Source organism: Thermothelomyces thermophilus, chromosome 6, assembly GCF_000226095.1.
Source record: "Thermothelomyces thermophilus ATCC 42464 chromosome 6, complete sequence".
NCBI classification, from domain to species: domain Eukaryota; kingdom Fungi; phylum Ascomycota; class Sordariomycetes; order Sordariales; family Chaetomiaceae; genus Thermothelomyces; species Thermothelomyces thermophilus.
Window position 1 is genome coordinate 965,514 of NC_016477.1, and position 25,325 is coordinate 990,838.

General features: G+C 56.0%; 8 protein-coding genes across 8 annotated transcripts; 4 read left to right on the forward strand and 4 right to left on the reverse strand.

Moving 5' to 3' along the window:
• Positions 1 to 256: 256 nt before the first annotated feature.
• On the forward strand, positions 257 to 2,218 carry MYCTH_2310016 (uncharacterized protein). The gene is made up of 4 exons (XM_003665821.1): positions 257 to 692; positions 749 to 1,029; positions 1,100 to 1,660; positions 1,732 to 2,218. The coding sequence occupies exons 1-4, from the start codon at positions 533 to 535 to the stop codon at positions 1,945 to 1,947; spliced, it is 1,218 nt and encodes a 405-aa protein (XP_003665869.1). The 5' UTR covers positions 257 to 532; the 3' UTR covers positions 1,948 to 2,218.
• A 1,151-nt stretch (positions 2,219 to 3,369) lies between these two features.
• MYCTH_97150 (uncharacterized protein) lies at positions 3,370 to 4,934 on the reverse strand (the record flags this gene model as incomplete). The annotated part of the gene is made up of 3 exons (XM_003665822.1): positions 3,370 to 4,144; positions 4,230 to 4,795; positions 4,884 to 4,934. The coding sequence occupies 3 exons, from the start codon at positions 4,932 to 4,934 to the stop codon at positions 3,370 to 3,372; spliced, it is 1,392 nt and encodes a 463-aa protein (XP_003665870.1).
• A 1,673-nt stretch (positions 4,935 to 6,607) lies between these two features.
• MYCTH_2096092 (uncharacterized protein) lies at positions 6,608 to 10,118 on the reverse strand (the record flags this gene model as incomplete). Its single annotated transcript, XM_003665823.1, has 10 exons — positions 6,608 to 7,770; positions 7,828 to 8,218; positions 8,267 to 8,369; positions 8,418 to 8,654; positions 8,705 to 8,804; positions 8,937 to 9,056; positions 9,187 to 9,470; positions 9,567 to 9,710; positions 9,793 to 9,832; positions 9,899 to 10,118. 10 exons carry the CDS (start codon positions 10,116 to 10,118, stop codon positions 6,872 to 6,874), a joined length of 2,538 nt encoding a protein of 845 aa, XP_003665871.1. The 3' UTR covers positions 6,608 to 6,871.
• Positions 10,119 to 12,534: 2,416 nt separating this feature from the next.
• On the forward strand, positions 12,535 to 13,259 carry MYCTH_2112674 (uncharacterized protein; the record flags this gene model as incomplete). Its single annotated transcript, XM_003665824.1, has 2 exons — positions 12,535 to 12,948; positions 13,104 to 13,259. The coding sequence occupies 2 exons, from the start codon at positions 12,535 to 12,537 to the stop codon at positions 13,257 to 13,259; spliced, it is 570 nt and encodes a 189-aa protein (XP_003665872.1).
• Positions 13,260 to 14,775: 1,516 nt separating this feature from the next.
• MYCTH_2310028 (uncharacterized protein) lies at positions 14,776 to 17,388 on the reverse strand. Its single transcript, XM_003665825.1, has 3 exons — positions 17,036 to 17,388; positions 15,372 to 16,983; positions 14,776 to 15,307 (listed from the first exon to the last, which is right to left on the reverse strand). Exons 1-3 carry the CDS (start codon positions 17,236 to 17,238, stop codon positions 14,969 to 14,971), a joined length of 2,154 nt encoding a protein of 717 aa, XP_003665873.1. The 5' UTR covers positions 17,239 to 17,388; the 3' UTR covers positions 14,776 to 14,968.
• A 532-nt stretch (positions 17,389 to 17,920) lies between these two features.
• MYCTH_2310031 (uncharacterized protein) lies at positions 17,921 to 20,345 on the forward strand. Its single transcript, XM_003665826.1, has 2 exons — positions 17,921 to 18,410; positions 18,524 to 20,345. The coding sequence occupies exons 1-2, from the start codon at positions 17,967 to 17,969 to the stop codon at positions 19,799 to 19,801; spliced, it is 1,722 nt and encodes a 573-aa protein (XP_003665874.1). The 5' UTR covers positions 17,921 to 17,966; the 3' UTR covers positions 19,802 to 20,345.
• A 1,430-nt stretch (positions 20,346 to 21,775) lies between these two features.
• Positions 21,776 to 23,450, forward strand: MYCTH_2310035 (uncharacterized protein). Its single transcript, XM_003665827.1, has 2 exons — positions 21,776 to 22,176; positions 22,252 to 23,450. Exons 1-2 carry the CDS (start codon positions 22,069 to 22,071, stop codon positions 23,269 to 23,271), a joined length of 1,128 nt encoding a protein of 375 aa, XP_003665875.1. The 5' UTR covers positions 21,776 to 22,068; the 3' UTR covers positions 23,272 to 23,450.
• Positions 23,426 to 25,106, reverse strand: MYCTH_2310036 (uncharacterized protein). Its single transcript, XM_003665828.1, has 2 exons — positions 24,357 to 25,106; positions 23,426 to 24,287 (listed from the first exon to the last, which is right to left on the reverse strand). The coding sequence occupies exons 1-2, from the start codon at positions 24,826 to 24,828 to the stop codon at positions 23,560 to 23,562; spliced, it is 1,200 nt and encodes a 399-aa protein (XP_003665876.1). The 5' UTR covers positions 24,829 to 25,106; the 3' UTR covers positions 23,426 to 23,559.
• Between the last annotated feature and the right edge of the window lie 219 nt (positions 25,107 to 25,325).

Sequence of the window (25,325 nt, forward strand, 5' to 3'; positions counted from 1 at the left end):
CGTAAATGTTTGCAACGTTACTGAGACCCGACTTCTTTCGAGGCCCCTGGGTTGGAGGGTCGGGAAGTGTTTGTGCAACGAGCGGCAGTGGCTGATACTCGCTGCGAATCAGCCCTGTAGGGTGCCCGACCCGACCACAGCCACCAGATGTCTCGGTTCGGAACAATTGATTTACCGAATTCCACAGGTCGACTTCGGCCCGGGGCTTGGACAGGCCTGCGACGGGCTCGTAGTGTAACGGCACCTCCACTACCTAGCCCAATTGGCTTGAATTTCCGCCAAGCCTTCAGAAGCTGGGGCACAGACCAAGCTGCAGCAGGGGGTTTCTGAGATACGTGTACGGATTCGTGCCGAACTCACTTCGAACGCCAGCAACAAGGCTCGACCTCAACTCAGCACAACTCGCTGCGCGGCGTCGTTTCAATTGACCGGTGGGACAGATTTGCGCAGATTCACTCGACCGCTTGCACTTGACCAACGTCTTCGATCGGTTGTCGAGCACATCGACTAGTCGCAGGCAACTTTCGGAGCGATGCAAGCTCCTCCTCCTCCGCAGGGTCCCCAGGGCCCCCATGGGCCCCAGGGCGGGCAGATGCCGCCCATGATGCCCAGCCCAGAGCAGATCGCCGCCATGCAACGGCAGCTTGCGATTGACGCCGAAAAGATGGGCATGACCGTGCCGCAGTTCATTGGTGAGCTTCGTCATCGGATGCCATCCCAGCGCGGCCCTCATCTCTAACGACTGCAGAACACCTCAAGCGGCAGGCGCAAGAACGGATGCACGCGCAGCAGCAGCAGCAGCAGCAGCAGCAAGCCCAGCAAGGCGGTGGCCATCAACATGAACACCAGCACCCCCACCAGCACCCTCATCCTCACCAGCACCAGCACCAGGACACCTCCGGTCAGCCCCGGCCCATCGTTCCGGGGCCACCTAACCCCGTCGCGTTGGCTCTCGCCAAGTTCCTGCGCAGCCAGAACCTGAAGCCGCGCACTTGTATTCTCAATGGCGAGCGCAAGGACATGTTCAGGGTGAGTTGTCTAATTAGCCCGCAAATCCGACCCCATCACCGCTCGGTCTGACACGTTCATTTTTGTCCAGGTCAAACGCGCCCTCCGCGCCCTCCAGTCCGACGCCTACAAGGCCGCGCGCAAGAAGAACCCCGCCCTCCCCGAGATCACGGACCGGGCCTCGCTCGAGAATGCCTTCAAGCTCCTGCCGCTGTCGATGCTGGCCCTGCGCGTGGTCAAGGCAGACCCGCACGACGGCCACGACCACGCCAAGAAGCAAGGCGGCAAGCGGATCAAGGGCCTGTGGACGGTGCGCATCGAGCCGCAGCAGGACGCCGGCGACGACATGTACTACGTCTGGCTGTGGGAGGGCAGCCAGGTGATGCGCAAGGTGTACGCCGGCCTCGCCCTGGCCGTCATCTTCGCCCTCGTCTGCTACCCGCTGTGGCCCGTCAAGCTGCGCCAGGGCGGCTACTACCTCAGCTGGGGTTTCTTGTGCTTCATGGGCCTGTTCTTCGCCATGGCCATCTTCCGCGTCATTCTCTTCTGCCTGACGTACTTTATCCTGCCGCCGGGCCTCTGGCTCTTCCCCAACCTGTGGGAGGATGTCTCGGTGGTGGACAGCTTCAAGCCCGTCTGGGCGTGGCACGAGGTTAGTTGCCCCTTATTTTTGCTAACCCTCTCTTGCTTCTTTTAGAGAACTCCTGTCTAACGATTCCCCAGCCTGCGAGCAAGAAGAAGAAAAAGAAGAAGAGTAAGAAGTCGGAGAGGTCGGCGAGTGGCTCGGCAGCTGCCGGAGCGACTTTTTCCGCCACTACCGGACAGCCTGCCCCTGCGACTGCTACTACTACCGCGACTTCTACGCAGGTATCCACGGCTCCGCAGCAACGTAGTAACTACATGGCGCCGAGGGTGGAGGAGCTGGAGGATGACGAGTGAGGTGTTGGTTACAGCATCAAGCGGGGAGCGAGTGGAAATGAGGGAGGGGGAGGGGGCTGCGCATGTACTTTTAGGCCTGCAGTAATCTGGTTGCTCAGGGCCGGTTCAAAAGGTATATCTGGTTATTCATAAATGGATCTGTTTGGGGAAATTGTGATTGCGCCGCCGTGGAGGCCGCAATTAGCTCTTTTTTGAACGCAACCGCTCGGAGTTGTTCACGACTTTGACATGACACTGTGCCCCGTGACGATCAGCATCCCGTCGCTTCAAGCCTAGTTGTTGACTCGGTATACCGTCTAGAGGTGGATGGAACGATAGCAGCCGCCCGGTAAACGACGGTCCCGCAAAACTGGATCAGATCGCAAAGAGGCAAAACCTCGGTCTGCGATAGATTCACTCCTTCAAAGTCATTCATCCAGAGCCCGATACAATACTCTCGAGTCTTCTCAACCCCACTCCCAGGTCGGTCTCGGGCTGATCTGGTTCGTCTCGGCGATCAGGGCCGACTAAGGGGAGAAGTTTCAGAGATAATCACTTCAGGATGAGAGAGAGAGAGAGAGAGAGAGAGAGAGAGACCGGGGCCAGCTTTTAACGGCCGATATAGAGCGCTGCTGTCACTCCATTACGCGATCCGCAACCTCTAATTCTTGATATATTAGTCGGTGATACAGTTCGTTTGTCTGCGGACGCGTTTGTCATGTAAGCCCTGTGGATCCTGGCAAACGGGCTGGCAAACGGAGGGTTCTTTGTTCCTATCCTCTACTTATACAGAGCCACAGGGCCAGCAAACGTAGGAAGAAGACATGGCACTTTTGAACTATTTACAATACTACAACCTTCTTCCATCTATTGGAACCACCATCTTCTATCAGTCGGACTATGCTCCCGTCTCTGCGGGTGAGGGTTCGCCTGTGACGCGATCCGTGAGCTTTACTCGCTCGCCCATGTTTCAGCAACCGCCAGCTTGTCGGTAAAAATTCATCTGTCGCGACTACACGCATCACCTGCCTTCTTTCGCAAATCCGTTTCACAACCCTTGCCACCTCTTGCTCGGCGCGAGGCGTGGCGGTAATTAACTGTTGCATCATACGGATAGTATTCATCGTCGGAACCTCTGGTAGACGAGTTAATAGTCCATAACAAAGAGACGAATATTAACTTGCTATTGTCAGTAAGTAAATAAAGCGCTTCCTGATTTTGCACAACTTCGAAAGAGCTCAAAATCAGATTCGCCGAACATGTCGTGGGCGATAATTAGGCATCTGCGTCTCATGGTCTAATTAGGTGATGTAATTAGACAACATGGACCGGCCGCCATTTGCATTGACACCAGACTTCTCGAGGACTTTCATATGTTTGCGCATTCTCAAACGTAAAGGCACCTCCTTGGGTGTTGGTGAAAGATGTAAATTAATTAATTACCTATGAACGAGCAACCAGGCGATTGCGGGCCCCTGAACGAATCACACATTCTGCTTCAGCTATACACTCGGCGCGTTTCTTGAGTTCACGGTCCTTGGATTCTAACCAATCTGAAGACCTCCCATTAAGCTGCTGCTCATGTGCCCAATGCGACCATGTTAAGGACCATGGCAGATGGGCATAGGAACGTGCCAGTCCCTGGCCCGTAGCGGGATTGAGGCGCTGCAGGGGATGCAACATATGGTTGTACGTCGCCAATACCTCTTTGCCATCGGCCCGGGTTATTTTATAGCTGTTTTCGGGCCCGTGCCAAGGGTGACCGGCCACCACCAACCGGAGGATCAAGGCTGGCAAGTTGAGCTTGTCCTTGACCCACTCTACGGTATCGTCCCAGTCCTGCAGCGCAGGATGCCCGTCCCACGGCCGGCTCACGGAGTAAAAGGGGCAAACACCAGCTCGAGGAGTAGGAGGTATCCGAGACAGTGACGGGGCACGACTTGCCTCAAGAACTGGCTGGCCGCAAAGGACGCGTTTGTAGTCGCCCCGTTCTCGTGACGCGAACGGGTCATCGAGTGGGTTGTCGACGATGATGAAGCGGTTCTGATTGTAGAAGACCAGGTTCGCGTCTTCATAGAGAGCCCGGCACGCGAGGAAAAAAGGAGTCGGCGGGGCAACGAGATGAAAACGCCGTGTGCCTGCGGCTGCAGAAGCAGCCACTGGACGGGTTAATCTATGGTCGTTTCCAGCAGGTGAAAAATGCACACTCTTCCCGGCACTCCGGTATACATGCCCACAGCTCTTCCCAATAGCATGGGAGGCGTCTAACGCAATAGTATCCTTTACCGTCGGCCTTTCTTTACCACAAGACCTCCTTGTCGGGGGTGACCAGGTCGGTATAATACTCCAAGATCCGAAGCCTTAATAGCTCGCGCGGGAGGGCGAGGGGACCGGAGCCGGTGCGCTCTGACGACCGGTGGTGCTTGACGGACCCAAGAGCCCGAACTTTCAGTACAGCCTCGTAGGCAAGTTGCTGCAGCCGAGAGTCGCGCGGTTCGCACAGCCGAAGGTGGCAGTCTCTCAAGCGCGGGAGCGTACAAAGACCGTCTACGACGAGTCTGGCTAGTTCCACCTCCCCGCGGTGGAGATCGCATACCAAGGAGAGCTCCAGTCTGCCAGGGGCAATATGTGACGCTAGATAGGCAACGGTCTCACGCCATTCTCTCAGGATTGCGCGGGCCAGTGAGTTTGATCGGTCGAGCGGAAGGTCGTGGGAGTACTCATGGCATTCTAGGATTGAGCCGGCAGTCAATCTCGGGCTGCCGGTTTCCGACCCGACATCCTGGTACGCCCACGGGCGGTTACAACAGAGGCCTTGACCCTCGTATCCCGGTAGATTAGGGTGGCACGAGCTCTGATTGAGCACGATCTTGAGGTTGGTCAGGGCCGACAAGGCGTGAGGGGTGAGGGCGCGAAGGGGGTCCAGAGACCGGGAAGGTTAGAAAGAAACGACAAACCAATTCGCCGAGTACAGAAGCGAAGAGGCCTCGGTGTAGATGGTCTGACATGACAGCAGCAGGTCGTGAAACGGTTCACATTGGTTGCAGTAGGGTGGTAGCCTAGTTATCAAGGGCCTAGTCACTTGCTCGAAGGTCAACCGGCGCCCCAGGTCGTAAACTTCCGGGTCCGTGCCCCGATCGAATAAATAATAGTTTGCCGCCTAACCCGACTTCGAGGTAGATACGATGCTGAATTTCTGGAGTGAGGCGCAGGATACCTTGGAAGACGGTCGCTGTTTGTTGCACGCGTTGCCATCGCGGTGGAAAGTGAAAATTGTCGATGTGTTGTTGTTGCCCGGAAAGCTCAGGGTCCTGTAATCATGTCAAGAGGCTCGGAGGCGCTTTGGCTCCACGTTGAGATGACAAGGCTGACAGCAAATTGCTCTCTCTCAGCCCAGAGGCGGCCTCGAGCAAACGAGGTAGGGTGCAGCGCTGTGATTGAGACGAATTCCGATTTCGTCTGGGCTGCAGTGCGTACACAGTCGAAGCGAAGCGGGGCCGTCGCAGGTGCCTGATCCAATTCACGTCATGCCCTCGGGATATCACACGGCTGCCTGGGGCACCACCATTGCAATTTGCAGAAGTTGTGCAGAATCGCCAGGAAACATGGCCTGATCGTATCAACAAGGTTCAAGAGCTAGGCCGAGGGTTGGTAAAGAAAGTTCATCATTGTATAGTCGACTCAGTAGAAAGAGTTCATTTGCAAGATTATGAAATGGACCATCAAAAGCCGGTTCTTGAACGGCCTAGGAGGATGGGTGAAAATTCTTAAGCTGTTTTCCCTCATATTTGAACCCCCCCATCCAAGGTCCTGAGCTGTAATTAGGGGTTTCGCCTTCCTGGCCCCGTTGTAGAAAACCCATTGACATTCCGTGCGGAGTTGCCAGAATCCGTACATGCAGAAGCATAATATGTATATATATTATACATACATCTCTCCGCCCGGGCGATTCTCAGCTGAGAGAAAGGGCGTTTTCCGCAAACGAAATATGTACTGAGAGTTCAGCACACGATCTAGCGGTTTCGATGCAACTTATGGAATGTACCCGGGCCTAGGAGAACACGAAAAGTTACAACATCGAGTGTGTCAGTCATCACCGGGTAGCACAAAAGTGCTGTAAGAAACGCAAAACAGCCCGGTGTTCACCTAATTAATTAATTATTAGTTGGCACTCCAAATTAGGCTCTCGCTTGGCAAACCGTGGGTATCAGTGGTGCCTACACAGTACACCTCGTTCCCGTTCTTCCCGTTCATCCTTGATGGAAACAATAACATATCACTGACCAAAGGGATAACATCTCAGAAGGGTTTTGGACCTGGATCTTCAGTCTTCAACATATTTCTTGCTTGTTGTCCAATGCCTGAGTTAACGGGACGACACGACTCTCAGAGTTGGCTCCCAAGGCCTCAGACAACCAATTGAGTATATCACTATCTATACAAAGAGACTTCAATGATTGGTGTAGTTCCCTTATTCTATCTTGACTCTTTAGACTTGCCGTCTCTCATACCCTGGATCAGCTCGACATCGGTCAGGTTTGATTCTCGCAAGTTCTAATTAGTGAGTTGGGAAGCAGAGGTCCCCATATAGATAGGGCAGAATGTCAGTTGGGATCCATCGCAAGGGGTCGGATTTGGATTGTTTCGAACAACTTGCTAATTAACGTCAAACATGACAATTGGAGAAAGCTATGGCTTGATTTTTATGCTCTATATAGGTGTACCTATCTGATGCCGGTATGTAGCACGCAGGACCGTGCGCCTCGCGAGACCAGGACGTACGATCCATTGCGCAATCTAATTCCACTATATGTTGTGTGTCATGATAATGAAAGCAGAGGTTCTTACTGAATCGGTGCGGTCAAGACCGTCCCGTGAACCCCCAACCCCTACAGGAGGACACGGGAGCGAACACGGTGGCACTTGGCCAGAGAAGCAGCCTACCTTACGTATAGAGCTCGTCGGTCAGCGTGTTCAGCATTAGCCCGTCCTCGGCGAGGTCGTCCACATCGATCAGGAACTGCAGCGGCATCTCCACCAGCGTGCCCCTGACCCCGGCAAGCCACTCCTTCAGCTCCTCCACGCCGCCGGGGAACTCCTCCCTGACCGCGTGCCCGTAGTCGACCTTGCCCTGCCGGTACCCCTCCTCGGCCTTGTCGGCCGACTCGCCGGGGATGACAAAGTACCGGGAGAAGAAGTCGTTGTAGTCGTCCCACGTACGCATCTTGTCGTCGGGCACGGGGTGGAACGCGCGGCTGAAGATCTCGGTGTTGCGGCGCGCCGTGGTGCGCCAGAGGTCGCGGAATTCCCAGCTCAGCGGGTCTTGCACCAGCTTGTCCGCGGCGGAGCCCCAGTCGTAGTCATTGACCGCGTGGTGCGTGACGGGCGTCCAATTGCGGTCGGCAGCATCCGGGCGCTGGTGGGGCAGGAGGCCGAGGTGCTTGCGGAAGAGCTGGCGGCGAAGGGAGGCCGCGAAGGCCGAAGCCGTGTAGGGACGCCCGCCCATGGTGCTGGACACCGGGGTGGGGTCCTCGATGACGACGGCGATCTCGCTGTCGTGGTTGCCGAGCTGGGAGCGATCGTTGAGGTTGGCTGAGCCGCAGATGACGAGCTGGTCGTCGGCGATGAGGACCTTGCTGTGGACGTAAAGCTCCTCCGACACGAACGCGTTGAACTCGTCTTCCGGAGACCCGGTCCAGGGGACGCTACGCAGATCGGGGCCGTTGTGCATGTAGCAGGCAGCGACGGAATCCCAAGTCTCGTCTGACATGTGGCGCGCGGCTTCCTGGTATCGGCGATATCGGCTGTCGCCATGGCTGCCCTGACCGTAGTCGTCCCGGCTGTCTTGACCGTAGTCGTCCCGGCTGTACTGCTCGCGCTCATAATCGTATCCACCAATACGTTCGTCATACTCCCGCCGCGCCTCCTCGTAACGGACACCGCTCTCACGCTCGGCACGGCCCATGATGGCGCTGGAGTTGATGCGGTCGTAGTTGCGCAAGTTATAGAAGTTGATGTACCTGTGGGGGTCCTGGACGCCAGAGTTCCGCAGTGTCTCGAGAATGCTGCTGCCACCCCGGTTGATCGAGAAGTACTGGAACTCCATGATGGCCCTGGTACCGAGGGCACCGTCCGACTTGAGATCTCCGGCGAAAGCAGGAACTGCGGGAATCACAATGATGATATGGAAGTCCTCCCCGTTTTGATGGGCACGAAGGATACGGTCAACGATGGCCCGGCCAATCTTATTGCACACGGGCTTCTGCTCGTCCGATGTGGCAGTGATGAAGAACTACTCGGGTTAGAAGCGCTTTTCGAAACCAAGAAACAATTGACGAACCTGGTTCTCAATGTAGACAAAGTGTTTGGCATTCTTGATGGCTTCAATGTAGGCATTGGCGATGGAATGCTCAGTGTCGACGCCCAGCGACCATTTGGAGCAGCTAGCAAAGTTAGTGAAGCACTTTATACCAAGATCGTGGTCTGAATACCTTCTGGTCAACTGAATGTGCGCACTCTCGCTCTTAACTTGGGACGCGTGATGTGTTTCCTCATCCGTCCCGACGAAGCGACGCACGTGCCGCGTGAATCGCTGCTGCAGGTCATCGAAGTGACTCTCAAAATCGCCTCCGTAGTGGCTTGCAGCGCCGTGGTGGGTGTGGGGTGCCTCGAGTAACCAATACTTGCCAATATCACGCGTGCTGTATTTCTTGTTAAAGATGAAGTTCCTGGGGAAGGTTAGTACGTCCGTGGAACAGAAGAGTTTGCTTCTGCTTACCATCGCTGGGTAAAATGCATGGCCAGGCTATCGACGATCGGTCCCGAGAGGCTGATGCTGATGTCCGACCAGCCCATGCGCGAACTCTTTGTCCGGTCGACTATGACTCGTCAGTCCGGTCCATGCAAGGAGACAGAACACTCTTGGACCCTAATGAGATAAAGGGACACGACGAGGGGAGAGAGAGATTTGTTGGTTGGTTGGGGGGGGGGGGGGGGGATTAGGGACTCACGCTTATTGTTTTCCCACTTATCGACGTCTTCAAAGTCGTAGATCCGCGCATTGTTGTAGTCTTGGCCAGGATACACTAGTTCCTCGACGTTGCCGGGATGGGCGTCCGCGATGGGGTGGCCTGTCTTGTGAGCATACTTCTGCAGTTTGGTTCAGTTGGTCAAAGGACGTAGCATACTGTTCGTGTCCCATCTTCCAAAGCCTGTAAAGGTTAGCGTGAGGTTTGTTGGCCATTTAGGTATGCAACATACACAAATCAAGACCGCCCATGAAGGCCACCTTGCCGTCGATGAGACAGAGCTTCTCGTGATGAGAGAAGTACAAGGTAATGTCATCGGCAACACCGTAAAGAGCTTCAACAGCCTCCTGCGATGCTTTAGCAAGGTTGAATGTCTTCAGGCTGAAGTTCTGCAGGTTGGAGTGCAGCTCCTGGAGGCCGTTGACAATATCGTTGCCGCTGTGATGGTGATCGGGATACCTGAAGACCTTGATGTTGGGATGGAGGGCTTCCAGAGCATGCTTGGTGTGCTGCGAGCTGTCAGTATCGCTCATCAGAGAGGACGTGGCGTCAGGTTTCGCACCTTCGAGTTCACTACTCATGTTAGTCCAGCCTTTCCGCTCAATTTGGAACGCCCACTTACATGTCAACGCTTGAGGAACTTCCTTGTACACAATGACAAAGATTTGAACACCGCGCTCAGCTGCGGCTTTGAGCATGTTGTCCAGACGATAGCGCTCATTGCGGGCAGGCGGGCGACGCAGGTACAGCTCTGGACTGCATTGGGGGTTGTTGTTGTTGTTGTTGTCGTTGTCAATGACATGTTCCCCCCGACCGCGTTGAAAATGAACACCATTACCTCAGCCACCAATCGAGTATGTAGATGTACTCCCGCGCCTCTGATGTAACAGACACGATATGGTTAGCGTATGATGGGCGTCGCCGGGGTCGACCATGCTAGTTACCTTCCAGAGCCATGGAGACGGCCCAGAAATAGGAGGCGCCGTCGACATACCACTTGGCATGTCCTGAACTCTGAGGGGCAAACGAGCTGTAGCGGTTGCCGCTTTGTTCGGCGTGCGCATCGTCAATGTCGCCGTCGTGGGTGTGCGAGTGCTTCTCGTCGCCGGGCAGGAGTTCTTCCAGGCCGTGCTTGGCCTTGCGCAGCATCGAATGGATGTCCATGACTTGCAATCTTGATGTTGGGTCGATGAGTGTCTCGGCGTTAAGAGCGCGGGGCAAGCTGGATGCGGAGAAGAGCCGAAGCCCGGAACCTGAAAAGAGATCAGGGGTCGTGCAGTGGAACAGAGGGTAGCGTGACCTGTCGGGAAATGAACAATACGCGCAGGGGCAAAGCGGCCTGGCCACCCCACACACAATCTGCAACCTCACTGCTTTGTTGGTGGATGGAGGGACAGTACTGTACCTCGTACGGAATACAGACAAATATAGTCCGTATGGAGATGGTGTAATCCGTATATCGAGGAGAACGCGCTCAGATGCACTGCAGTTGTGCCCTCGGGTTACCCCTCAATGGGTGGGTCCCACCCCTCCTTGGCCCCGAGACTGCGAACCTGGATTACGGATTACAGATTCCACTAATCCATCCTTGTGTTGTCGATATCGCTCATTGATGGGCCCTGGGCTGAATGTTGATACAGCTGACTGTGTCGGAGGCAAAGCTGTATCCGTGCACGATTTAAGAAATCTACGGATTAGTGTGGCTTCGTAACCGTAATGCAAGGTGTGTGCTCTCGAAAAACCAATGGGAGTGCACTGTGATGCTGCTGCTTGGGCAGTCCCATCCATCCCCAGCATTTTGGAGCACGCGCGTGATGCGCGATTCGTCAATCCTCTCCCGGGCGCCGGGTCCACCAGATGCAGCCCACGGCACAGTCAGATAGGGCTGAGAGAGCAGTCCACTTCGGCAAGGCAAGGCTTTATTACTGACATGGCCGATCTCGAGTAATTCCGACCGCTGGGTCAGGTGTTGTGCCTTGAGAGGCGCTTGTATGCCGGATTATTGCGCAAGAAGGGAGATTACAGGTTGTCACTACCATCGGGGTGTCGAATAAAAAACGTGCTTGACAACTCGATCAGCTTGGCACAGTCCGTAAGTGTTCCAAGTTTCATGGGCCCGTCCTTAGCACGGACATCACTATGTATAGCCGAGCGAAGTTGCGCTTCCGTCGGCAAATCTGGGCAGCCGACGACCACATACAATTGTTACACAAATCAATAAGAGACCACCACCTCGTATATTCCTATTAGCTGCGTTTCAGCGGGGAGGCCCGGAAGTGGTAGCTTTTTGTGTGACGCTATTGCGAAGCTGCAGTTCAACTCCTGGCTGCTGACTCAGGGTGCTACGTAGAAGAGGCAGTATCACAGGGACGAGCCGAGGAGAATAATCTGCTGGGAAAATCGACGAGTAAAGAATTGATGTGGATGAGATCCAGGAAGACTAATATTTCTCTATCTGAGCTGTCTTTGGTATGAGGTATCTGTGTTTGAAGTCCGTGGTAGAGAAAACAGGAAAACGGACCCATGCACTACGGCTTGCGTAAATACCACTCTGCAGTGTGGCGTCAGTTCCCGCCGCATTTGACCGTGGAAACCCGGATACAGCCCCATTCAGGCTCAAAACGGAAGTCTTGCCCCTGGTCCCTTGGTGGTGCCTGCGCTAACAGCGACAGCAAGCTTCTGACAATTGGAACCCTCCTGCATTCCCGCTGGTACACTAGTAAGCGCGTCACGCAGCGCGCCAGACCGGTGAGCCGCCCTGCAAAATTTGCCCAACCACGCATTTGGATCTCACGATTCTCCAGGTACCGCAAGGTAAGCTACACTACAGATACATACGCTACTGGGTGGTAAGGAACCATCTTTTATAGGCATATAGCCTGACTCGCTCGGATGTGATGGGCACCCCCCTCCCCTCCTTCATGACCCCCAATCTGCCATCCTCCTTCCCCCCATCTTCCACCACGGAAGAGAAAAGCAAAATTCCTTCACCCACCCTCCCACTTTGAGACATTTTCGACTCTCCCTATCCGGTGTCGGCACCATGCACACAATTGGCTGACTTTCTGAATCCCCTTGCCCCGCAGAGATCTCTTGAGCGTTGTCGCATGCCTCCCCCGGAACCCAAGCACTAAAAGAGGAAAGGAGGGGGGTTTCTGTAAGGGCAGGGGACAGGAGATTGCGCCGGACAATGCCGCCAGGAAAAAAAATCTCGTAGTCTCAGGGAAACCAACTCATCACTGTTCGCCTCCCTCTTTGAGCTACCGTTAAAGAGTAGCCTAGCCCATTGTCACTGGACCAGGAGGGGCCAATCCTTCGGATACGCCATTGGCCGTGCTCACACGACAAAAACACCACCACCATCACCCGGCTGTAAAAGGAAACGAAGCCATTGAAACAAAAAAAAAAAAAAGAACATTGGCGACTTGCCCCTTCTCATCCATTTTAGTGGCGCACTAAAGGGCAAAAAGAAGAGAAGAGAGCAGAAGAGAGAGAAGAGTGAGGGCGAGAGCGAGGGAGAGAGAAAGAGATAAGAAAGGGAAAAAAAAGAGCAGAAAGAAAGGGAGAAAAAAACGAGAAAATGGCCTCCCCCTCCATGACCTACGTCTTCTCTCAGGAACAACACGGCCACCTGATACCCTACATCGCCGCGCTCCACGCCTCGTGCATCACGCTCGACCACATGGTCGGCCCCTTCTTGCCACCGCTGACCAACGAGAAGCTGCTCCCCTGGTGGAAGGAGCGCATCGCAGAGGCCGTCGGCGGCACCCGCGTCATCGTCCTCCTGCTGCCCGAGGCGACGCTTGGCAAGAAGCCCCTCGGGACCGACCTGCGCGGCCTGGCCATGCTCAAGCTGTCCGAGTCGGAGACGGGCTCGTTCCGCGGCCACATCGACGCCGTCCTGGTCGACCGCAGGCATCGGCGCCAGGGCGGCGCGAAGGCGCTAGTCGCCGCGCTGGAGTACGAGGCCGCGAAGAGGGGGCGGTCGTTGTTGGTGCGTTGTGTTTTTCTCTCTTTTTTTTTCCCCTTTTTTTCTTTCAACCTCACTTTCCCTTCTCGTTCAGACCTCCTTCGTTCCTGTTTCTCCTTTTACCTTGTTCTTTGGGCCTCGTCTCGCATGTCCGGCTCTACTAACGACTGCCGGAACAGCTTGTCGATGCCGAGACGGACAGCGTGGCCGAGTTGGTGTTCAAGAAGCTGGGCTACATCGAGATTGGCAAGGTTCCGCACTTCAGCCGGGCGCTTTCCAACGGGAAGAAGGGAGAGACCTTCTTTTACAAAGAGTTTTTGCCTTCGTCGACATAACCATGTCCGTACTGAAGGGCCGTCTCTCCTTTTGCGTTTCTCGGTTCTCCTTCACACTCGGCGTTGGCGATGACGGAGGTTTCTTAGATGGACGAAGCTCACGCTTCTACAAGATTCCCTTGCGTGTGAATTATTGGTTTCGGTTGATGGCAGAATATGTTTCTGCATCAAACGCCTTTTGGCTTAACTTCTCGCCTGGAAAACTAACCTCTATCTGCTCCCGTCAAACGAGGGACACAATTCTACAAGGCTGAGCTTAATGTAGCCAGGTGATAATGTCGCAAATACAGGCTGATTCTCCTCCATGACACCGGCACGGCGGACGGTTGAGGAAGCAACCCACCAGTATGTGACCTACACGGCAATTCTCCGATTCACTTCTGTTTACATGCTACTAGTAGAACGTGGTTGAGAGTGCGGGCCTCCTGTCGCCCGTTTTTGCGGCCCGACCAAACCCGCCCGCTAAACCACCACCCTCTGACGTTGGTGGCTCTACCGTGCTATGCAGGCGAGCCACTTGAGGTTCGATTGGCGAATTTTGCATGCGAAAACTCTCAAGAGCCTAGCCTCTCGCCTCTGCAAATACCTGTGCCCTAGTGAAGATGCCCCTGAGCACCATCCTCTGTTTATCAAAATCTTGTTAACATTGATGGTGTATGCTGGTGTTGACTTTTGGCCATTGTGCACTCTGTCGTACTGTGCCACTAGCACCTCGGATCAGCCCAGGTACGGTTCGCCGCCTCTGCATCCTCGGGTTCTGATATAGACGCTTATTAGAAAGAGCGGGTGCTGTGACTCAAGCCCTGGCCTCACCGCTCTGGTCACGCCACGTATGAGAAGATGTCTCACCACATCTTTTCTTAGACGCCGGCATTCCCCAGGCCCAGTAGAACGGGACTAGGCAGAATCCGTGTCAATTAGTTGTATGTGATCCACATATCACATGCTAGTTCTTGTGTGTGTACGAAGAAGCAGTGGAGGGCTCTCACTTCGTCTCTCGAGCACTCGAGCAGAGTAACTTCAGCCGCCCCAGGGAACCGTCGCCGTAACTGATTGACGCCCTCCCTTGGCCTGACGCTGAACCACTGCGTAACCAGCAGAATTCCTCCATCTTGCGATGTTCACCGACAGTTACAGGCCTTTTCCTCTGAAACGTAACACCTAATATATGCCGTACATCCGAGGTCTCACAGCGCAATGCCCAGCTGGTGTAATAACAAGTGTCGAACTGGCCAGATACACAAGATTAAACGAGCGGAACAATGACGGGGGTTTTGTGCGTTGTAGATGGATAGTGTGGTCTGTTCATTCGATTTTTCAATGAGATTGTCATCAACACCGCGTGACTGCAGAGTTCAGATGCAGTCAGACAATGTTTGGGAGGTAAGACACATTACCAACACAGACCCAGTAACCAGAAACTCCTATCTACAACACCCCTCGGCAGCAGACTGAACAGGAAAACCAAAAGCCAGGAGAGGAACGCCTCTAGACCAGCAAAAGAAGATATTAGTATGCAGCCCGAGCGAGGCCTGACCACCCCCTTACCAAACATCGACACTGTCCAGACACCCAGGAGAAAGCCGTCGTAGACCACGTGTTATACACAAAAACACCCATTTATGCGGAAAAAAGCCCCGAATATCATCAGAAGCCCATCCCTTTAACCGATCCAAGCCCATTCTATCCACCCATCCCGGAGTTCGTGTCTAGTCCACCTTGCTGCCGTCGGAGGACAGCCCCAGAAGCGGCGCCCTGTTGCTAGGAGCGTCGTCGAGCTTAAAGTGGCCGGCCCTCAATCTCCTTATCCCGCCGCGTAACCACGAGAGACAGCCAAAGGCAATGCCGAGGACGCAGCCCGAGCTGAGGAACGGGTGCTCCTTGAAGCTGGTCTTGACGTCAAAGATGAGCTTCTCGAAGAAGCCGATGGTGAGCTTCGGCTTGATCTTGGCCGGATTGGCCGTGACCTTGTTGATGGTCTCCAGGATTGAGGTGCGCGACGGGACGATGGGGTTGCCGGTGCTGGTTTGGTCCCAGTAACGGCGGTTCTGGAAATGGTCAGAAAAAAAACTGGTTGAAAAAAAAAGGCTCGAATGGCTCCCTCAAACTTACATCCTCGTCGTTGATAATGACTCTCTCGCCATCCTTTACATCAATGCCGTATGTAGTGCGGATCCACCGCTGCCAGAAGACGCCGTCGACCCACGCAAAAGTAACCTCCTTGCGGTCCGACCTGTCCATGTTGATCCGGATGTTCTTAGCATTGCGAGCCGCCCGCTCGTCGCCGCGGTCCTCGGCTTCCTCGATCCGCAGCTGCTTGGCGTCGCGCAACTCCTGCCGCTCGAGCTGGAAGAGCTGGATTTGCTTGTCCATCCACTCGTTGGCGGCGCTCTTCATCTCACGGAGCGCGCTCTGAAACGACTCGTCGTTTTCCCGGTTGAGGATGCCAAGAACGACAATCTTGCCGTCCATGATCTCGCGCGCGTTCGAGGCCGTCAGCTCCGGCACCAACGGTAACCACACGGACCTGATCCAGTTCATCAATAAATGCGTCTCGCGCATGTCCCTCGGGGTGAGCGGCGGGTAGTATGTAGGACGCCCCTCACGCGAGACGAGCAGTCGCGGCCACGTAGTGATCTTGAACCGCTCATACAGCCTGACGTCGCGCGTCTTGACCAGTTTAGCACGGCCTATCAGGTTCAGCGGCAGACGCTCGAGAGCGATGAAGTCCTCGGACGTGGCGGCGTGATCGTAGAAGTAGAGGAAGATGACTTTCTCCTTCTCCTCGAGGGCCTTGAACGAGTCGGCGTCGACGTCTTGGACGCCACTCGCCAGCTCGATTGCCTGCTCGGCGAACTGGATAAGGTCGCCCAGGCCGCGAAGGCCCTGGTACTCGACATGCTCGCCGGACCTGAAGAACAGGAAGGTGGGGTAACCCCTGACGCCGACATCCTTGCACAACCGGGATTCGGCGTCGCAGTTGACCTCGCCAATGTTGAGCCTGCCCTTGACCTCTTTCGCAAGTTCATCCCAGGTTGGTTTGACCTTCAGGCAGTGGTGACACCAAGGAGCGTAGAACTTGATGAACCAAGGATCGTGCGTCGTGGTCACCAAGTTCTGGAAAGTCTCGGCCGTCAGGGGAACCGATTCACCATTGGGGTTAGGCGTGGTCGTCGGCTTCACCACAACCTGAGGGGGCGGGTCAAACGGAACCACGAGGTATTTGGGGCTCGTTGACTCTGGGGTCGCTGGCTCTGACGCAAGCGACGTCGACGCAGGAGCCGCCCCTTTATCCGGTTGGTCTTTTGGATTTGCAGGTGTGCGTTTCCCTTCAGGGTCCGGCTTGTCAACCGCTGCGTCGTTGGATGGGGGATATGACTTGGCGCCGGGTTCCGGCAGCTCGATCGCGGAAGGACGCGTTCCCGGCTTAGCCTTCTCAAGCGCATCCTCGATTGCACTGCTTAACACCTTCATGGCCTTGACACCCTTGAAGGTCACGATAGGCTCGCCGTCCTCGTATAGGATGGTAGTCGGCCATGACGATACTTTGTTCTTGGTGCAAAGGTCGTTGTATGCGACGCAGTTCACGTCGGCAAATCGGAAATCATAGAAGTCGGTAAAACTGGCATCCTTGGGCGCGTTTCCGGCGGGAGATGAGGTGTAGTAGAACTCGTACAACGTCTGGAACGTCGGAGCATAATCGATACAATGCGGGCAGTACGGGCTGGGAACGTCAGCACGCGAGCCATGTAGCGTGGGACAAGCGACTTGATTACCTGTAATGCTTGACCATCAAGTACTTGGACGCCTTCAGCTCTTTGTCCCAGTTGCTCGGTGTCAGCTCGAGCATCGGCGGGACCTCTTTTCCGTTGAAGTATGTGGTTTCCTTCGGCGGCTCCTCGTCGTCATCCACAGTTGGCGACTGGGCAACGACCAGCGCGGCCACGCCAAACAAAAATGTCACGTCGAATACGCGCATTGTTTCCCGCCCAGATTCGCTCTGTCGTCGTACGTCTTGACCGGATCAAAAAGTGCAGAGCGCCGGGCGCCAGCACAATTGCAGGCGGAACACCGAGTTGTTCACGCCCGCGTGTCAGGAGTTTTCTGTCGGCTGAAGCTTCTCGAGGGTCGTCGCAGTCTACCTAGGTAGGCATGCATGGGGAAGCACCGTGTGGGAACCGACAGCCCGGTCACTAGAGTGTTCCGGTTTGTGTGATACGGATACCTAATGGTGGATATCGCAGATGTTGCACACTGTAAAGCGCGTGCTCGGCCTTGGCTAAGGGGTCATAACTCGTGGGGAGGCCGAATGCAGCAAATTAAATGGGGTTAGGATGTGCTCAGGAGGCGGTCGCAGGCAGAATTTCCACGATCCGACACGTTGGTCGCTGCAGTCTGGCCAGGCCTATGGGTCTGCCCCCCTCAATTTCAAGGCACTGCCCAGCCGGGGAGCGTACTAGTAGCGTTCGGGACTACCGGACCCACAAAGCCAAGTAAAGCATTTTGGTGGGAGACAAGGGGAGGTGGGTCCCCGTTCAAGCCTGCGCAATGACCTCAAACTGCTCTGGCAGCTGGCAATTAGTGTCAAGCGCCGACAACCTGCTGGTACTCCATCCTCCGCTCATTGACTTGCCAATAACGGAAAACGATTCGATTCTTAGAGAACCCGACACTCAGTCTTCCTTACCTTGCGGAACCTGGGAAGATATGAGCCGGCCGTACAAGCGTCCGGCTCTTGCAGATGGAGATGGCGATGGCGATGGCGATGGCGATGGCGATGGCGAACCAAGTAGGAAGTACACGCCGGTTTCGCTCACACACCCCGTCAGTCCTCCGCTGAAGAAGCGGCGACGTGCACAATCGTTGGAGGAGACTGAGCCAGCCCGGTCGCCCTCAGCATCCCGTAGGGTATTTGACTCTCCCTTCCGCCTGACAAAAATTCGAGACTTGCCCCGGGAGATGAATAAGGATACAATCACACTCAAGGATATACTGGGCGACCCGCTTATCGCGGAGTGCTGGGAGTTTAACTATCTTCATGACATCGACTTTCTCATGGCGGCCTTCGATCCAGATGTCCGGCATCTGGTCAAAGTTCACGTGGTTCACGGGTTCTGGAAGAGGGAAGACCCAAACGGGCTGGAGCTTCAGGTAAGCAGGCCTCAACTTTCCTCTGTTCTCGTCTTGTGAAGTGAACAAAAGACTTGATCCCCATTTCTTCAAAGTATTCCCGCTACTCTTAATTCAAGCCTAATGTTTACCAGGAAGCGGCATCCCGCTTCCAAAATGTCACCCTTCACAGCGCGTTCATGCCGGAGATGTACGGCACTCATCATTCCAAGATGATGATTCTCCTACGGCGGGACGACACGGCCCAGATCGTCATTCACACGGCCAACATGATCATCCGGGATTGGACCAACATGACCCAGGCTGTCTGGCTCTCGCCGAGGCTCCCGCTCATGGAACCATCGCGGTGCGACGCCAGGCCGGAGGAAGTCGCGGCGGGCAGCGGAGCCAAGTTCAAGATCGACTTCCTCAACTACCTCCGTGCCTACGACACCCGCAGGACCACCTGCAGACCCATTATTGACCAGCTATCCAAATACGACTTCTCCGCGATCCGGGGGTCGCTCATAGCTAGCGTGCCAGGCAGGCACAAACTCGACGATACTTCGCCTACCAGGTGGGGATGGGCGGCAATGGAGCAGGCCCTCAAATCTGTCCCCGTCTCATCCAGGAGATCCGACATTGCCATTCAGATCTCCTCCATAGCAACCCTGGGGCCAACCGACACCTGGCTCAAGAGTACTTTCTTCCGCTCCCTCAGCGGCGGGCGACCTGGCGGCACCCTCCAACAACCACCTAACTTCCAAGTGATCTTCCCCACACCCGACGAGATCCGTAAATCCCTAGATGGATACAGCTCTGGGGCCTCTATCCACACAAAAGTCCAATCGCCGCAGCAGGTGAAGCAGCTAGCCTACCTCCGGCCAATGCTTTACCACTGGGCCAACGATTCGGCCAACGGCGCGGACCCTCAAGAAGGAGGAGGAGGAGGAGAAAGAAGAAGAGAAGACTACGAGAACGACGGCGGTGACGATGAGGGAGACTCCGCCGTGGTCGTCAAGGAGGCCGGCCGGAAACGCGCGGCGCCCCACATCAAGACGTACATCCGGTACGGCGACAAGTCGGGCCCCTCGATCGACTGGGCGCTGGTCACGTCGGCCAACCTGTCCAAGCAGGCGTGGGGCGAGGCGGCGGTCCGCGGCGCCGACGGGGGCGCGACGATGCGCATCGCCTCGTACGAGATCGGGGTGCTGGTCTGGCCGGGGCTGTACGGCGAGGGCGCGATCATGAGGGGCACGTTCCTGACGGATTCGTTGGGGACAGAGGAGGTGAAAGAGGGCACGACGGCGGTGGCGCTGAGGATGCCGTATAACCTGCCGCTGCAACCGTATGGCAAGGGAGAGGTGCCGTGGGTCGCGACGGCGAATTACTCGGAGCCGGACTGGAAAGGGCAAATATGGAGGCACGGTTGAGGCGAAAACGACAAATGATGCTGACAACGGAGGTTCGTGGATAGAGTCCCGAAAGGAGATGGTTTTCTGGAAGGAGGGGTAATAGTGCAACCTCTGGAATGAGGTTTCTCGAGAGGAACACAGTACTCGCTTGCTATGGACGTAGAAATAGGCTCACAAGCAATACCCCAGGTGGCTTTCCATAATCGCCCCCGAGGATGTCTCCTGGATTCCTGGCTTAGGGCCCCCCGTCTTCCCTAAACCTGATATTATATCTATTGCCCGCCGACGGCCTCGGGCTCCTTGTTCTCGTCGTACCCGTACTTCTCCTTCAGCTCCTCGACCTTAGCGACATACTTCTCCTGCGCCTGCTCCGGTGTGATGCCGTCATCGACCGCCTTTTGCCAGGCCTTGTGCTTGGCTTTGCCCTGCACTGGTTGTTAGCCATGACTGGAGTGCCGTATGTGTGGAAGGCAAGCCGGATGACTACTCGCCTTGAGGTCGAACATGCCCGGCTGGGGGGCCTTCTCGATGTCCTCGCCAGTTCCAATCTTGTAGAGAGCTAAGCGGCTCCGTCAGCGAGAAACAGGTCCACGACATCACAAGCTGCGACCTCAACCTACCGTAGAGCTCGAGGAGCTCGTCGTTGCTCGGCTTCGACGTCAGCTTCTTGCTGTCGACGATTGCCTTCTGGAAAGCTTCGCTCTGGGCAACCATTTTGACGGTATGGGTGGTTTTTGGACCGGTGATGATGATGTAATGGATTCCAGGCGTGTCGTGTCTCGGTGGTCGACAGAGAATGGGTCTCGGTCGCAACGGTCGATGTTGTTGAGGAGATGGTTTATTTGTTGGGGGTCGGTTTGGCGGGGTCAAGGGTGGTTCCAGCGCGGGGTTCTGGCTTCCCTCCACTGCGTTGCTCTGGCAGGGGAGGGGCACCTTGTGACTTGGCCTCGAGCCTAATCGCTCCACCAATAGGTCCGGTAGGAAGCGAGTTCAGGAAAAACGCGTGCTCGCTGCCGCACATGATTGCTCAAATTCCGGGTTGAAGGGCAAGATCCCTATCAAGATGGAGCTCTGAGTATGAAGGATCCGCAAAAGACGCGCGAGAGCAAGCGAAAGCTGCTGCTTGTCATGAGCATCTTTGGTTCTAGCCGATTTGGTGTATCACAGTCAATTTAACCAAAACCGCAACGCCGGGCTTAAGATACACGGGACGAAACTTCAGGACAGCGACTGTGCTATCCACGAACAGAAGGAAGAAAGCAATATGGACGGTCGCTCTGTCAGATCTTCCTCTTCGAGGAGTGTTAACTACAACAGTATGCTGCCTCAGCCTCGAAAACCTTTACCAGTCGCTCACTTCTGCCGTTAGTGCAGTAAGGTAACAACCGAACCCGAACGGGACTGGAGTTGAGATTGGATCAAAAGCACGGAATGTTCCGTCCGGAGTACGCAGTTCCTGGTAGCGTCGGGCCTTCGGTCTCTATCCGCTCCGACCACGCCAATCGTCCAAAGTGCTCCGTACGTGGGGCCGCAATCTACTTGGTCGTACGGACGTACGGACGTATGTACCGAGTTACGTTAGACTCCTTTGTTTACTGCACAACATCGGAGTTTCAATTGGCATGTGAACGTACACTCTGCGCAGGTCGTGCTGGTAAGGTCGTCCAAACAGGATGGGCCCATGTTTGATGTGGAAGGAATGCTTTCCCTGAATAAAGCTACGTTTTTCATTGCCGAGTCCATGTCCATCTGAAAGCTGTTTGGAGGAGCCCGAGAAAAACCATGTCGGACCTTGATGAACGCCGCCTCGGTGATACTTTGCATCGCAGCATGTCGTATCACAGCAGTTTGGCACTTGGTGCTGAACGGACTGACGTCTTTGTGACTGGATGCGCCACTACTTGCATCGTTGGCAGACCGAGTATAAATTTTGGTAAGGTTGGCGATTGTTATTCGCATGTGCTGCCCAGGGTGATTGCGTGTTTCAGCCCATGGCAGCCATGCAAGTCGGATGGTTTTGTAGCCTGTCGGAATCCTCTCACACGCCCGGGTTGCTATTACACGAGAGTCCGTGGTGCATAATGAAGCTCCTGTGTCACGCAGGGAGGGCTGTGGCAGTTGCATCATTTGCAACGTATAATAAGAAGGCACGTCCCGAGCAAACGCCGAGTTCCAGTTTTCTCGTTTGGACGTTCTCAAATCTCATCCCACTTGTAGTCCTGCGTTTACTCCCCCACCTAGTAATCGGCACCATTTTTGCAGCGTCAACACCGCACCGCAAGAAAATGAGCAAGACGGTATTGATCCTTGGGGGGTCATTTGCCGGCCTCCATGTCGCCCACGCGCTCCTGAAGAAAAGCATCAGGGATGTCAAAGTCATCCTCGTGTCCAAGGTACGCAATCGGCGATCGACTTTAGTAGCCATTTGCTCATGTGACGACCCTGATCACGACCACTAACCTCCGCAGAGCACGCACTTCTACTGGAATTTGGCCTCCGTGCGGGCCATTATTCCCGGCCAGATCGAGGATGATGACATCTTCAAGCCTCTCGAGGACGCCCTCGCCCGGTACCCGGCAGAGTCGTGGGAGCTGGTCATCGGCAGCGCAACCCATGCCGACTTTGACTCCAAGACAGTCGATATCGCCGTTGGCGACGGAACGGCCCGGACGATTTCGTACGACCAACTGGTCCTCGCCACCGGAGCCCGCACCCACCCCGACGCGCCCTGGAAAGCCACGGGTAGCTACGAGCAGGCGCTCGCCACCCTCCACGCCACCTCGGCCAAGGTCAAGGACGCCCAGCACATCGTAGTAGCAGGAGCAGGCGGGACCGGCATCGAGGTTGCGGGCGAGCTGGGCTACGAGTACGGCAAGACCAAGGAGATCGTCCTCCTCTGCGCGGGAGATAAGCTGGCCAACGGGCACGGCATCGCGGAGGCGGCGGCCAACGAGCTCAGGAAGCTCGACGTAACCATCCGGTACGATGCGCGCGCGGCGGAAGTGCGGCCGTCCGGCAACGGCACTGGCAAAACGGACGTGGTTCTCGCCGGCGGCGAGACCATCACCACGGACCTGTACCTCCCGACGACGGGGCAGGTCCCCAACACCGAGTACATCCCCGCGCGGTTCCTCAGCACGGACCAGCGCTCGGCGACGGTGCTGGTGGACGAGTACCTACGCGTGTCCGGCGCGCGGGACGTCTGGGCGTGCGGCGACGTGGTGAGCCAGCCGCGCGCCGGCTTCTTCATCACGCAGAAGCAGGCCGCCAGCGTGGCCAGGAACGTCGAGGCGGCGCTGGCCGGCCTGAAGCCGACGGTCGCAAAGGGCCCGCCGGTGGACATCTTTGCCTGCGCTGTGGGAAGGGGCAGGGGCGTCGGACGGGTCAACAATTCGATCAGGATGCCGAGCCTCGTGGTGTGGCTGGCCAAGGGGCGCAACCTGGGGATCCCGATGTTGAAGGGGTACATCGACGGGAGCGTTGCGTGATCCGGTGGTAAGCGAATCATTGGAGAGGCGATAGAGACGCGTGGGGAGGAGAGAAGAGGAGAGAAAAAAGAGAGAGGTGCGGGGGGAAGTCGTGGGTAAGGGTTAAAGGCTAGAGGGTATATATATATACCCCATTTCTTCTTCTCTCAATTGCTGGCCAGCCTTGATGAAGTATCCGGAAAGAAATAGGGAATCTCAAGAGCGGGATTATTGCCCTTTCCTTAATATACCATTCGCAATAACATCTCTCCTGAGCCAAATCCTCGTCTCGCATAGCGCGCCTACCCACTATCTCCCCGCCTTCTCGTCCTCGATCTCCCTCCTCAACTGCTCCAGCACTTCCTGCCGCGACCGCAGATGCGCCTCCAGCCCTTCCACCTGCTCCCTCACCGTCTGCAAGTCGTCGTGCACGCTCTTGAGGTTCCCCCCGGGCCTGTTGGTCGCTTTCCCCTCTTCCAGATCCCGCAACTGCTTCCGCTTGTAGTCCAGCAGCTGCTCCAGCTCCCGCTTGACCAGCGCCGGCTTGGAGTCGCGCTTCCCGCCCTTGCGCCTCTCCGCGGCGGCCTCCACCTTTGCGATCTTCTCGTCCAGCTCGGCCAGCTGCTTCTTGAGCCGCACCTCCTCCCACTCGGCGTCCGTCTGGGCGTTGCTGAAGTCGGTCCCGGCCGTCTTGAACCCGCTGCGCCCCAGCCGGGTGAGGTACTGGTCGCCGAACTTGGCCTTGCGTCCCGTGCTGGTCTCGTCGTCGGCCTTGGTTGCCCACCGCGACTGCGCTGCGTTGCGCGCGCTGCCGACCTGGTAGTCGATCTGGTTGCGCTCGAAGCTCGCGCGGAGCGAGGCCGGGACGGTGCGCGGGATGCGGTACCCTTCGTGGCGGTTGTTGAGGATGTGGAGGAAGGCGAGGCAGGCGTCCTTGTTGATGGTGGAGCTGGCTGACGGGTTGATCAGGTTCCAGGCGGAGCGGATGTCGGTATCGGGCACATCCAGGGAGTCGTAGAGGTCTTGCAGGGCGGAAACTGGTGGGGGGGAGGGGGGCTGTTAGCTGGGAACGAGCGAGAGGGGAGAGAAGGGGAGGGTGGGCTTACATGATACTTCACCCCGCATATCCCGGCACTCCTGGTAGATCTGCTCGTACTTGGCCTTGTCGGCCGGGCTCATGTACCAGTCAAACCCGTCCTTCAGCCCCTGTGACTCGTCATCGTCCTCCACTCGCTCGAACTGTGCCGCCTTGCCCGTGATGGCCCGGCTCGCCTGCACGAGATGTGCCTTGGACTCGGGCACAAGCCAGTCTGGTAGCGAGGTCGGCACGTCGGTGTATTCCCCGTTGAGCAGGTCGAAGATGAGGCGCATGGCGACGCAGAACTCTTCGAAGTCGAGGTTGCCGTCATTGTCGACGTCGGCCAAATCCCACACGCGCTCCAGTTGGTCGTCCCGCAGCCCGCTGTTTTTCAGCACCGGCGCCGCCTGCTCGCCGGTCAGATATTTGCCGCCATTCGTCCTTGCCGAGAAGATATTCCAATATGTCTCGATCTCTTGAGCCTCGATGCGCGGTGCCATGGTGTCGGCCGGCCTCAACAGCGTATCGTATATACGGTCCGTGAATGAGAGCGAACGGGCGGTCGAATGAACGGAAAGGGTTCAACGGAGGTTCTCCGCTATCGATTGCGACGCCGGGCAATTTGGGCGGGAGGTCGTCGGGTCGAGGTGGGAGAAGTGGTCGTCTCGTTGGACGTTGCTTGTCGTTGATTGACGCTGCTGGGATGGGGCTCACAGGAGTTGCGTAATGTCTGTTACCACGATCTTGTAGGGGTTACTTGGTCGCCAAGCAACCAAGCATCCCTACTCGGCGCGCACTTGGGCCGAAGCTACTTGGACCAAGGAAACCCCACATTGCTCCTGCCCCATGCCCAATTCTCCTCCTCACTTCGTCATTTGACACTTTCATGGGTACTACAAAACAATAGTAGCACCTTATATATATATATATATATATGTATATACCGATGTTCAATCTTCCAAGTACATACAATACGCCTAGCATGTCTTTTCAGGCC

Coding starts and splice junctions, on each gene's coding strand:
- MYCTH_2310031 (XM_003665826.1), top strand. CDS start 17,967: ATGAGCCGGCCGTACAAGCGTCCGGCTCTTGCAGATGGAGATGGCGAT. Junction 18,411..18,523: donor CAAACGGGCTGGAGCTTCAG/GTAAGCAGGCCT, acceptor AATGTTTACCAG/GAAGCGGCATCCCGCTTCCA.
- MYCTH_2310036 (XM_003665828.1), bottom strand. CDS start 24,828: ATGGCACCGCGCATCGAGGCTCAAGAGATCGAGACATATTGGAATATC. Junction 24,288..24,356: donor TATGCGGGGTGAAGTATCAT/GTAAGCCCACCC, acceptor CCCCCCCACCAG/TTTCCGCCCTGCAAGACCTC.
- MYCTH_2310028 (XM_003665825.1), bottom strand. CDS start 17,238: ATGCGCGTATTCGACGTGACATTTTTGTTTGGCGTGGCCGCGCTGGTC. Junction 16,984..17,035: donor TTGATGGTCAAGCATTACAG/GTAATCAAGTCG, acceptor TGACGTTCCCAG/CCCGTACTGCCCGCATTGTA. Junction 15,308..15,371: donor TCATTATCAACGACGAGGAT/GTAAGTTTGAGG, acceptor GACCATTTCCAG/AACCGCCGTTACTGGGACCA.
- MYCTH_2310035 (XM_003665827.1), top strand. CDS start 22,069: ATGAGCAAGACGGTATTGATCCTTGGGGGGTCATTTGCCGGCCTCCAT. Junction 22,177..22,251: donor AAGTCATCCTCGTGTCCAAG/GTACGCAATCGG, acceptor TAACCTCCGCAG/AGCACGCACTTCTACTGGAA.
- MYCTH_2310016 (XM_003665821.1), top strand. CDS start 533: ATGCAAGCTCCTCCTCCTCCGCAGGGTCCCCAGGGCCCCCATGGGCCC. Junction 1,030..1,099: donor AGCGCAAGGACATGTTCAGG/GTGAGTTGTCTA, acceptor ATTTTTGTCCAG/GTCAAACGCGCCCTCCGCGC. Junction 1,661..1,731: donor CCGTCTGGGCGTGGCACGAG/GTTAGTTGCCCC, acceptor ACGATTCCCCAG/CCTGCGAGCAAGAAGAAGAA.